This window comes from Pteronotus mesoamericanus, unplaced genomic scaffold (genome assembly GCF_021234165.1).
Source record: "Pteronotus mesoamericanus isolate MK-2021 breed Mesoamerican mustached bat unplaced genomic scaffold, CSHL_Meso_final scaffold_705, whole genome shotgun sequence".
Lineage (NCBI taxonomy): Eukaryota > Metazoa > Chordata > Mammalia > Chiroptera > Mormoopidae > Pteronotus > Pteronotus mesoamericanus.
Window position 1 is genome coordinate 15,526,883 of NW_026555326.1, and position 13,246 is coordinate 15,540,128.

General features: G+C 37.7%; 1 protein-coding gene across 5 annotated transcripts in view; it reads left to right on the forward strand.

The window, feature by feature from the left end:
- The window catches only part of GATAD2B (GATA zinc finger domain containing 2B), an 85,950-nt gene that overhangs the window by 23,577 nt on the left and 49,127 nt on the right, over positions 1–13,246 (forward strand). The window contains exons 2-3 of one of the 5 annotated variants that reach the window (XM_054563105.1): positions 418–481; positions 735–788. The exons of 1 other annotated variant lie outside the window; for it this stretch is intronic. In XM_054563105.1, coding sequence (XP_054419080.1) covers positions 775–788 — 14 coding nt within the window. In that variant the 5' untranslated portion in view covers positions 418–481; positions 735–774. Of the gene's footprint in view, positions 1–417; positions 482–734; positions 789–4,604; positions 4,647–13,246 lie in introns of all 5 variants that reach the window. 3 more of the 5 variants (XM_054563108.1, XM_054563109.1, XM_054563110.1) reach the window with 3 other exon arrangements.

The window sequence follows — 13,246 nt, forward strand, 5'->3', positions numbered from 1 at the left end:
CACATGTACCACATTTCTTTTTCCAGATCTTCCCTTTTATATTGACCTTCCATTTTTCTCATGTAATATGAAGAGATAATTCCGTGTCTGTCCTGAAATTCTGATAACTGGATGCCTCATGAGTCCACCAAGATTGTCACAGAAGTCTGAGTGAATTCTGAACTTTAAAATAGTAAGCTAGATTCCAAAGTGATTTCTCCATCTGTAATCATCAGTAGATGTGTAGTTCTAATGTAGTCTGTTGAACGTAGAAATCCAGTCTGATAAATATTAAAGTGGAGGATAGATTAAACAGTTTATGGAAGTTATATTTATTTATTTAATCCTCACCTGAGGGCATTTTTTCATTGCTTTAGAGAGGAAGGGAGAGGAAAAAACAGCTATGTAAGAGAGACATTGATTGGTTGCTTCCCATAGGTGCCTGGACTGGGGATTGTACACACCTGAACCCTGTGGACTGGGGATCGAATCTGCAGCCTAGGTATGTGCCCCAACCTGGAATCAAACCTGCAACCCTTTGATTACAGGACAACGGTCCAAACCAACTGAGCCACATCAGCCATGGCAAAAGTTTATGGAAATTCTTGACTGTGTAGCTGTGATAATTTATTTTCTTACCTTAGATTCTTGCCCCCCCCCCTCCATTGGAGGCTCTATTTAAAGTCAGAGATTGAGTGCAAGATCAGCATATACAGAGTAGCTGCATTTTTTTTTTGTATTTTTTTTGACTTCAGAGAACTATGAAAATAAGAGCAGTCTTAACAGAAGTCAAAGATGAGCAGCATAATGTAAGTATCTGAGTCTCTAAGTGAGGCTCATAGACTGGGAGCTATCATTGGAAAGCTGCAGAGTGAGAGATGCTGGTGGATACTTAATAACAGAAAAAAGCCAGATCAGAAAGTGCCCTGGGCGTGTGTCTCAGTTGGTTGGAGTGTGGTCCCATACATCAAAAGGTCAGGAGTTCGATACCCACTCAGGGCCCATACCTAGGTTGCAGGTTTTATCCCAAAGGCAACTGATTGATGTTTCTCTCCACCCCTGCCCCCCCACCGCGACCTCTAAAAATCAGTGAATGTGTCCTCTGGTAAGAAAACAAAAAAGAATATAAGTGTTTAGAAAAGCTGTGACAAAACATTAATATACTACTAAAACACAACTTTTCTCAATTTCCTCTGTGCACATAGTTGATGAGAGGGGTTAGCACATAGAGATGTTTGAGTTGAATTTTTAATTTCAGGAAAGCATGACTTGCCTGAAAAGAACTTTGTCCCCCTGCAAAGGTACAGGGAAGGTACAAATAGGAGAGAATAAAAATAATCAGTAATCAAGTATTAAGAAATAAGATGTTTGCAGGTCTGGTTACTGGGAATCAACAGCAGGCTGCTGCTACAAGGATGAGAGTAAGTTAGGAATTCAGTACTATCCCAGTTTGGTACCTTGTGGGTGTTAAATACTAATTCCATGTTTCTGTTTTCTGGGGGTAGGCAGTGGAACTCCCCAGTGCCCTTGGGAAAGTAAACCACCCTCATAGAAAAGACTGGTCTACAAACATCTTATGTCACATAAGAAATGAAATAATTGATGTAATTTACTTTCTCTACTTCTCTATGAGCAATTATATCATTGAGAGTGGTGTATGCCAGTAATTTTTTATGCTCATTTGCAATACTTGAGTCAGTAGAGGTCTTTATGGCCTCTGCAACAAACCTGTTTCCTGTAAACCCAGAAGTAGTGAACACATTAAGGAATATTACACCATGGTATAGGGGAACTAGTATGGCCCTTTCAGTCAGCATCTACTATTGTTAATTGAGTGACTTCATTTACCGTTCTTAATTTCTCAGAGTTAATATCCACATCTATAAAACAGGAAAAGGACCCTGCCTTGCTGGTGTGTTGTGTGTATTAAATAGTTAGTGCATTAAATGCTCTTGAATATTAGATACTTACTTTTTTGTTAAAAGATGTTATTTATTTTTAGAGAGGGGGAAGAGAGAAAGAGAGGAGAGAAATATTGATGTGCAAGAGAAATATTGATGTGAAACACTGATTGGTTGCCACTTGCATGCGCCCCCCTACCAGGGACCTGGCCCGCAACCCAGGCATGTGCCCTGACTGGGAATCAAACTGGCGATCTTTCAGTTTGTGGGACGACACCCAACCCATTGAGCCACACCAGTCAGGGCAAGTATTTTCTTTTCCTTAAAGAATTTTATATTCTTGAGAGCATCACAACTTGGATAACATTTAACAAGAGTATTTTTAAGTTTACATTTTCAGTTCACACAATTAATTGAACCTTTGGTTTTGAGTGATTACAATTTAACTGTAAAGAGTTGGCTACCATATAGTTCTTCGTTTTCCAGGATTCTGAAGAAAAATACCTGTTGGTTTAAGAGCATCCCTGTAGTTCAGGTACCTCTGAACTACTAATCAATTTACTGTGCAGAAGCAGATATTGTAGTAAACATAGTCTACTGTTTTAGCCTATGTAATTGTTGGAGAATTAACTGATGGCTAATGGTAATCACTACTGACAGTGTAATTGTATATAAGCCTTTTATATTGTGTAAAGACTGATAAAAATTGACCAGTGTTTAAATGCAGTCAGATGTGTTCAGTGGAATTAAATGGGCATGATCTGTGAATGATTGCTGAAAGATAAACAGTTTTCCCTGCCCTGATTAAACTAGTGAGCTTCAGTTTGAAATTTGTAGTTGGTCTCATGTGGAAATGTTTTGAATAAGAGGAAAATGGATTGTCTTCTTTGCCCCAAGTTTCACAGATACAATTTTTTCCCTTTATCTCCTAAAATGGTAACAGTACCTGGATCTGAAGACCTCTGATGGACTCCTGTTACATACATTCTATTGTGACTGAGGTGGTACAACATCAACAACTTGATGCTTAGCTGATGTAGATGTAGGGTTTTTCTTCATTTGTAGTTCATAAATTATTGAATGCCTTATGCCAGTGGCCAGTACTGTATTTCAGATTTAGCTCAGTATTTGTTTTCTGAAAATTGAAATTAATAATAGATTACCCAAGAAAACTTTTGTTTACAAATCAGTATCTTTGGATTGGATGTTGATTATTTTTCTTTATGCTCTTTTAGATTTGAGTAGCTTTAATATTTGGAAAAAGCAAGTGTTTCTGAGAGATTTTCATGGAGTCAGTACAGTTATGATTTGAGTTTCCGAGGCCCCAGAGAGGCAGGCATTTGGGTATGTTGATAGGAGATACCAGTTAAAAAGTAAGGAAATCTCCCCCACCCGCTTGTTATTCAGTGTTACTGTTCATAAAGAATTTATTTCCTCAAATAGAGGAAGATCCTGTAGTTAAGGTTCCTAGTCAGTAGATTTCCAAAACAAATTACCATTGCCTCACCTCTTTGGTTTGGCTTGAGTGTTTTCCTCACCAGTTTCAGACTCCTTATCAGTACTTTTGGGAAAGGAAAACTTAAAAAGTGATTGGAAACAGTTGCTCTAAAACAGAAAAAGGAAAGTAAATCGGGAGACTAGGCTCAGAAATGTCTAGAGTCTTGATCTGTCTATAGAATAACCTAGGATGTGTGTGGTAAGTGGAGCAATGATGGGTATGGAGTTTGCTGGAATATGAAGAGAAGAGGTTCTTCTAGCTGGGACACAGAAAAATAGAATAATACTGAATCCATAGTGTGGCTGAGCTTCAGCCATTTAAAATTTGTTAGTATTATTTTTTTAAGTTGTAAATGTATATATAACAAGAGCCTAAGCTATTTTTATGGTATGCATATACTGTCAGGACAACTTTGCTGTGAAAGCTTGCTATAATTTGTATTAAATGTGGAGTCATCTGCCCTGAGCAGTGTTTATGTTGATAGGGCTAAATCAGACATCTACCTGTGGGACAACTTCAGGAAAAAATCTTGGACGAACACATCTACTGTCTGTCGGTGTCTGTTCTCTAGCACTAGCAGTAAGGGATAAAGAAAAGGAGCTTGGCTGGCAATATGTCGTCGTCATCCTCTTTTTTGTAATTTGAGATATGTTTTGGTATTGATGGCAGTGATTTCCTGTCTTGGATGTTGGCTTTGGAAACTAAACAGTTAAAGCATCATGATTTGAGAGGAAACTAGCTCTCATGAATGAAGGCAAAGTTTGGCACTAGGCCAGAATAATTCAAGAGGGGGAGGGTGTATTTAGGGTGGGGAGACTGACTGACTTTTGTACCACAAATGACTTTTAAAAATTAAGAGATAATTCCATGTCCTGAGGTTATAAACCGGCTACAACTGGTTTTTCTCCCCCCTCCTCTGCCCCCGCTAGGCATCATGGGTAAAAGTAAGCATCCCCCTGTTTCTTTTGTTTAATATAACAGTACGCCATGTGATTGGCAGGGCAGTGCCCGCTTGGAGAGACAGGGTTTGTGCAGGTCTCTCAAGGGGGCTGGCACGTATGGGGCCACCCTGTGCCATAAAAAGAGCTTCTCTTACGATAGAAAAGATAAAGGGAACCTTCCCTCTCCTCCCCCCACCAAAAACAACCCCAAAAACCAAAGCCTGAACCCATCTCTTATTACTTCTTTTCCTCCTTTTTCTGTTTCCCCCCTTTTCTCGTCTCCAGCTTTCCTGGCAGCTAGAGGAGGGAGCAGAAAAATGTATACCTGTAAGTACTTTTAACTGTCTTGCTCCCCCCACCTTTCTTTTTCTAAAAGCAGAAACTCAAAATTGTTCTGAGTTCTTCACAGCCTTTTTCTTTGTGTAGAGGTGATATACTGAGATTTCTGATGAGATTGAAGTAATAAATACTGTTGCTTTTTAAAATTTGTTGGGGAGTAATTGTTTCTCATACAAAGCTCCTTTCGGTTTGAATCTGCAACCCTTCTGCTTCATCCTTTTGCTGTAATGGTCTCTGGCTTTTAGTTTTCTTTGAGCTGAAACTATTAGAGGAATGTTATGGTAGGGTTTTCTTTTTCTTCTTTTTTTAAAAAAATTTCTTTTGTCTGTAGCAATGATGGTTCTAGTTCCCTCTTACCTCACTACCCACCCCCTCCCTTTTCCATGTCAGCTCCAACCCTGCTCTGTGAATGGAATCAACCAGCTGACTGAGTGCTGGCATCATGCCAGGGGCTGCAAAGCAATGAGAATGTTTGCGCGCTCGCGTGTGTAAGTGTATACAGAACACAAAGGGAAAGGCCTGCAGTCTAGGAAATCACAGGCTATTATATAAGGAAGTCTGCGTCATCTCTGCTCACTTGTGCTGATGGACAAGGAAAAAGGGAAGGCTTAGGGCTAGAAATATATCCTTTTGACACACACACTTTTTTTCCTTCCTGTTTTTAAAAAAACAAAAACAGATACTGGTGGTGTGGCAATAAGAAAGAGAGTTTCTCTGTTCCAGTGGTAGTGACTATGTTCCTAGTGGAAGTAATAACTCTTTTGGGAGGTGAAGTGGTTTGTTTTGGGTCTTTTCTTGCTGCTCCCATTCAGAGGTATGTTTACTTGAAGAATAGGAGAGACTAGAAGAGAAATACCTCCTGGATTTAACAGCTGCAATTTGTTAAGATACTTTTTTTTCCCCAAACTGTTTCTAATCATTCAGGGTACAGGGCTAGGTGGGCAAGGGTTGCTCTTAAGGAGAAAGAAAAGCTGTATAATAGAGCAAAAAATAATTATTAGCTACTCCTTTAAGTTTCCTCCTTTTTTTATTTCTTGTTCTGCTTAGTATATTATAAAGATGCCATAATCCCCACTCCCACCATCTGCTGCAGAGTTACAGTTGTACCAAAGGAAAGAAGGAAAAATTAATTGGAGATCTAAGCTTCCAGGCATTGCCGGTGTCACAATTTTGGTATTCTGTTGGAATGATTGTATCTCTCATTGATCATTAGGAATTTAACATTTCATTCAGAAATTATATATGAATTTACCACCAATTTGCTCTGGTGCTTATTAATTTCTCTTTATGTGCTTCCTAGATGTGGTACATATATGGAATAGCTCTTGTTTTAGGTGGAAATGTGAAATAAAGTATGTTAATGAATAAAAGAAGGTCATATTATAACAGCTGTTTTTATGAGAGTTTATTTTTGCCCCTCTCTGACCACTCAAAATAATGATGCTGATATGCAGTAATTGGGTATGGAGAGTTTGGAGTGGGAGGGAACTTTTCTTTTTAGATTTTATTTATTTATTTTTAGAAAGAGGGAAAGGCAAAGAGAAAGAGAGGGAGAGAAACTCTGATGTGTGAAAGAAATATTGATTATCTGCCTCTTGTGTGTGCCCCAACTGGGGACTGGCCCTCAACCCAGGCATGTACCCTGACCAGGAATCAAACCTGCAGCCTTTCACTTCGTGGGGTGATGCCCAACCAACTGAACCACACTGGTCAGGGCATTTGTTTTTGGTTTTTTCTAAGATGGGAAGGAACTTTTGAACTAGTTTATCCTGTAATAAGGTTTGTCAGGTTATTGCTAGAGTAGCTTCTTAATTTAATCTTTTTGTTATAGCCTATGAATTTGTGTTCTAGCCACATTTTCATAAGGAACAATTTTTGAATATTTGTATATTTTTCCCTTTAGTATGTGAGTTTTGGTGCAAGTGTTAGGTAAGTATGAGGTTATGCTTTCTTTAAGGGTTGCATGATGAGATTTATCTGAGTGACTGGACTACTCATTTCCTAGATGGCCCTCAGTTATTTCTCCACCAAAAGCAGCTGGAGCCCACTCTTTCAAGTTCACTTTATAAATGAATAAAGGGAGATCATTTTGCAGTCAGTTGAATATTAGAAGACCAAACAGCAACAGTCCAGCCTAGATCAAACCTAGAGGCTAGAAGGTACAGAGTTAGGAGATTCCCTACTTGTGAGATTCCCTAGTTCTTAGAAATAATAATTACCTTTTTGAGTTGATATTATTTCTTATACTGTTATTTGGTAATGGCATGGGAAGCAGCCATTTTATATGTGTTGTATGTGTGGTTTTGTTATGTTTTACCTTTTGTATTGGTTTACATCAAATATAGAGGGAAGGGAAGATGTAAGGATTATTTCATTTCTACCATCCTAAGATTCAGTCTGTATGGTGCTTGCTTATCAGAGTGATGGGCTTCAAAAAAAAAGCCTTTTACTTTTAACTGCTCTCCTGGTGCCTGGAAGCAGATTAGAAGGAATAATCTTATGGTTATATAGTTATCATCAGTGAGGCATAAGTTAGCACAATCTATTAGTACACAGATTTTTTTTTTGTCATCTCCCCCCCCGCCCCCTGCCTTTTTGCTTAATTCTCGTAGGCCCTTGCTACTGTTTAGGGATATCTGAAGAGTAATTTTGAAGGACATGTGAAATCTGCCCTTTGACTACATCTGTTCCCTTTATTCTACTATCACCCGTTTTAAATGATATCTGGCAGATTTCCTTTGGTATGTGTCAGAATTTTTATGCTGACATTAATACATAACATTATTATAACATTATATTTGCGCTGACTTATATGGTGACAGTGGGAAAGGGCTGCTTACCTCCTAATTCATTAGTTTCTTAGGCAGCACACTTTAACTCGTCACATTTAAGCACGTAATCCTTGGTGTATTATTACTAAACAGTAGGTGACCTAAAGCAAGATGACCTAGGTTTTTCCATTTAGGATGTGGGCCAAGATTTGTCTAGTAAACTCAATGATATCGAAAAGACACTGTAAGAGCAAGTAAACAACAGTAGTCCATTTTAATTTAGAATTATTATCTTACCAGTTTGGATCAAAAAACCAAAATGACAGTATACATAGATAATATAGTATGGTTAAGGACATGAACCTTGCAGTAAGAAAGACCTGTGTTTGAATCAGGCTTAGCCATTTACAGACTGAGACCCTGGAAAGTTATTTTATCTGTTTTGTTTTCTCTTCTGTAAAAGAACTGTTTAAATAGTTCTTTAAAAAGGGGCCTAAATGAGGTAATGCTGTGTAAAGCACTTGAGCAGTGCCTAGCAAATAATAAGAGCCTAGTGAATGTTAGCTGCTATTAGTAGTATTCCTTACTATTGGGTTTATTTACTGCTGTATTCAATATTCTTATTCGTTACTTTTAGCCAGTCTGTGACTACCTCCTTTTTTTTGCTTTTGGCAGATATTTTGAACTGGTTGACCTATATGTTGAAAGAATCTAGATCAGGAATCAGCAAACTATAGCCACTGTCTGTCCTTGTAAATAAAGTTGTATTGGAACATAGCCACATTCATTACTCACAACAGCAGAGTTGAATAGTCGGCCCACAAAGTCTGAAATATTTACTCTGTGGCCCTTTATAGAAAGTTTCCAGACTCCTCACCTAGATCAAGAGGTGTTGTTTTTGGTTTTTTTTTTTCCCTAGAAGAGTGAGCCAGGAAGCAAATTCTAGAAATTGAAAGGGAAGTAATTAAAATAAACTAGGTTTATTTATTTTTTAAAAAAGACTTTATTTATTTTTAGAGAGAGGGGAGGGAGGGAGGAAGAGAGGGAGAGAAACATCAACTGGTTGCCTCTTGCATGCTATCAACCTATGCAACTCAGGCATGTGTCCCGACTGGGAACTGAACTAATGACTTTTTGGTTTGCAGGCCAACGCTCAGTCCACTGAGCCACACCAGCCAGGGCAAAATAGACTAGGTTTAAATGGATGAAAAGGAATTAATCATTTCAGATTTTGTAGGAATGGGATTTTGTAGCTTGGGGAATAGTAGGAAGAAGGTCCATTGATATAGGTGATATCAGGTGAAAAGTGTACACCATTTAGAGTTGGTTAGGCAGTAATAATACATAGTTTAATGGGGGCATTTCATAGTATTGGGTATTAAAGGGAAATACAAAAAAGAAAGGTTTGCTGCTAAGTAATTTGCATTAAACCTGGAAAATAATATTAATTCTTGGGTCACCTTAGATAAGTATATTAATTTGAGTAAGGAAGCAGTTTTCAGAGTGGTCTGTGACTCCTAGGGATCCCCTACCTAGACCCTTTCAGAGAGCCTGAGATCAAAACTATTCCATTAATAATACAAAGGCATTATTTGCCTTTTTCACGGTGTTGACATTTGCCCTGATGATCTAAAAGCAAGTGAGTAAAACTGCTAGTGTCATAGCATGAATCAAAGCAGTAGCACCAAATTGTACAAATAAACATTGTATTCTTCATTGACATGAGGTTTAAACTTCAGTAAAAAACAATCCAGTTTCACTAAGAATGTTCTTGTTAAAGCAGTAAAAATGAATTTTATATGTACCTTGGCCTTCCAGAACATGGCTTTTGAATATTTTTGTGATAAAATGGGAAATACTCATTATGTACTTTAGCTACATATTGAAATACAGTGGTGTCTCGAGGAATTAAGTACAACTAGCTGCTTTCTTTATAAAACATTGTTTTTATTTGATGAAAAAATAATCAATGAACTATGGTTTTTGATTTGGGTATTTGGCAGATATATTCTTGAAAATTTTTCAGGAAAACAACTAACTGTATTTGTGTCCAGAGATAAAATTCAAATAAGTTAAACCATGATTTTGATAGCTTCCTAGAACTTAAATACTTTTCTGATGAGATTAGTGGTGATGTTAACAAATGTGATTTTTAAAAAATATTGTATAAAGAAATAATGTCAGCATTGAAATCTACATGACTTAGTGGACCAATATTTTCCAGATGACCAATGCTTGAGACATAACAAAATCATGTTTGGGTAAAAGATCCATTCAAAGTGTAAGATAGACCGTTGGATTTTAATGTAATGGTTATGATAAGGAATCAGATTTCACATTGCAAGTAACCTTTAGAAACTATGAACTCTGTTGGGTTTTGGTTTTTTTTTTTAATGAGGTAAAACTCACATAACATACATTTTAAGTTGTATAATCCAGTAGCATTTAGTACACACACACTGTTGTGCAATCACCACCTAAATCAAATTCCAAAACATTTTCATCACTCCAGAAGGGAACCGGTACACATTAAGCAGTTGTTCCTCATTTCTCTGTCCCCTAGCACCTGGCAAACATTAAGCTGCCTTCTGTCTTGATGGATTTATCTATTCTAGGTATTTCATATAAATGGAGTCATACAATGTGTAACATTTTGTATCTGGCTACTTTAACCTAGCATAGTGTTTTTGAGATTTCATCCACATGTACCATGTGTCAGTACTTTGCTCCTTTTTTATGGTTGAATAATATTCCACTTTAGTAATACAGTAGCCCTCAAATAATGTTGTGTTGTTATTATGTTGATGAGAAAAAAAATGTCTGGCACCAGGATCATTGCGTGGAGTTTGCATGCCTTCCCCATGTCTGCATACATTTTCTCCAGGTATTATGGTTTCCTTCAACACCCCACATTTGTTCATGTTAAGTTAATTGGCATGTCTAAATTTTCTCAGCCTGAGTGGGTGTGGGTGTGAGTACATCGTGTAATGGAAGGGTGTTCTGTTCAGGGTTGGCTCCCATCTTGACCCCTGAGCTGTAGGAATAGGATCTGGCCACTTGCAGTCCTGAACTGGAATAAATAGATTGGAAAATAATTATCTTGTTTTTAATTAATCTTCCTTAAATATATGTATAGCTCATGTTTATTTCGGTGTTTAATATTAGAAATGCTTTGGGGGTCTTCCTAATTTAGAAGTTCGGTGATGAGAAAATTTGACCAGAAATATGCCATAGGAACTTATCTGGCTTATCAGTTAGCCTAGCCAAAATAGTTTTGTTACGAAGTTACAGTTTCCAAGAACCTATCAGTGTTGTTAAATAAGGACTTAACTGCCCTGACCGGTGTGGTTCAGCTGGTTGGTCATCAGCCCCCAAAGTGAAAGGTCGCTGGTTTGATTCCTAGTCAGGGTACACACCTGGGTTGTGGGTTTGGTCCCTGGTTGGGGTGCATATGAGACGTGGCCATTAAATGTTTCACTCTCACATCACTCTCACATCAATGCTTTTCTCCCTCTCTTTCTCCCTCCCTTCCCTTCTCTCTAAAAATAAATAAAATCTTTTTAAAAAATGAGTTACTATGTATCACATTTTGCTTATCCATTCATCAGTTGATGGACATTTGTGTTGTTTCCATATTTTTGCCTAATGTGAATAGTGCTGCTGTGAGCATTTTTGTACAAGTTTTTGTTTGAATATCTGTTTTCAGTTCTTTTGAATATTTATCTATGAATGGGATTCCTGGGTCATATGATTATTCTCTGTTTTTTATTACTCTAACCTTTTGAAGAACCACCAAACCATTTTCCAAAGCAGCTGTACCATTCTGTACTCCCACTACCAGTATACTAGGGATGTATTTCTCTACATTCTTGTCAACACTTTTTATTTTCTATCTTTTTGATTGCAGCCATCCTAGTGGGTGTGAATTGCTATCTCATTGTGGTTTTGATTTACAGTTCTCTAATGATTAATGATGTTCAGCATTGTTTTATGTGCTTATTTGCCATTAGTATACCTTCTTTGGATAAATGTCTATTAATGTACTTTGCCCACATGTATTGAGTTTTGACTATATCAAAGACAGTATCTACAAAACCAGTCATTTGAAAAGACTTAAAAGATCCCTCTCTGTTATCAGTATAAACTCATGAATTTTAATATTTACACTTATTTTGCACATGTACACACACGTAGAAATAGATATGGATGTGTGTGCATACATACAAGGTTGGTCTGGGAAAAGTCCAGCCATTGTTAATACAATAAGAACATCACCACATCAGTGTAACCTGACAGCCAAGAACTGGAATGTACATGGGTGAACAGTGACAGCTTCACTGTACTAGTCAGTGGGGTTGGTAGACACCATTGAGTAAGGATGTGTACTGTGTGGCCGTCACATTCAAAATGACTTGAGAAAGTAGAGCAATGAATTGGCATCAAATTTTGTGTTAAGCTTGAGCATTCCTCCACAGAAACTATTTGGATGCTTCACAAGGCTGCAGTTCTGGGCAACTGGTGATTGGCAGCTTCATCATGACAACGTACCTACTCATGTATCATGTCTCTCATGCAGAGTGTTTTTGCAAAACATCAGATTACACAGGTTACTCAGCATCCTCTACAGCCCAGATTTGGCACCCTGTGGCTCTGGCTTCTCCCAAAACTAAAATCACCTTTGAAAGGGAAGAGATTTCAGACTTCAGTGAGATTCAGGAAAATATGATGGAGCAGCTGATGGTGACTGGGAAAACTGTGTGAGGTCCCAAGGTGCCTACTTTGAAGGCAACTGAGGTGTCATTGTTCTATGTACAATATTTCTTGTATCTTCTTCAATAAATGTCTCTATTTTTCATATTACATGGCTGGATACCTCCTAGACAGATCTTGTGTATTTCCTTGTTCCAAGAGGACTTGGAAGCAACAGCATCACTGTAACAATGAGCACACTTGACAACCAGATCTTGATTTCTAAATGCCACTCCCCAACTAAAGGAACCTTGGAGAAATGACTAGGGCAGAGAAACAAAATCAAATGAACTTGAAACATGTGGGACCAGAAAGTAATAAAATGCTAAAAACACAATAGGGAGCCAACTTGGAGGACCTCCCAGTGACTACATCTGAGGCAATTTGAAAAACAAAAATAAATAATGACAGTAATGGATTATAACCCATGGGATAAAATAAATATTCACAAGTCCATACAGCTGTAAATAAATATTTGATTAAATTTAAAAAATAGGGGAGAGAGGGGAGCTGTTTAATAAATATTAAATGAGTGATGGAAACATTAGGCAAATACTGCAGTAAAATAATTGTTACAGGCAAGAATTACCTATGACCCTGGCCGGTGGCCCAGTTGGTTGGAGCATTGTCCTGTATACCAAAAGGTTACGGGTTCAGTACCTGTTGGGGGTACATATGGGAGGCAACCAGTTGATGTTTCTCTCACATTGGTGTTTCTATCTCTCTCTCTCCCTTCCCCTATCTTTAAAATCAATAAAACATATCCTTGGGTGAGGATTAAACTCTCTCTCTCTCTCTCTCTCTCTTTCATTCAAATCATTAAAAAACATTAGGTCAACCTAAATTGAGAGACATTTTATAAAAAAACTGGACAGTACTCTTCAAAAACATGAAGGTGAGGAAAGACTAAGGAGCTATCACAGATTGGAGAGCAAGTAGATATGACAAGTACAGTGTGGGATTGTGAATTGTATCCTGGATCTAAAAAGGATGTTAGTAGGAAAACTGGTAAAATTTGAGTAAGGCCTGTAGAGCAGTTGAAAGTACTGTATCATTGCTATATAAGAT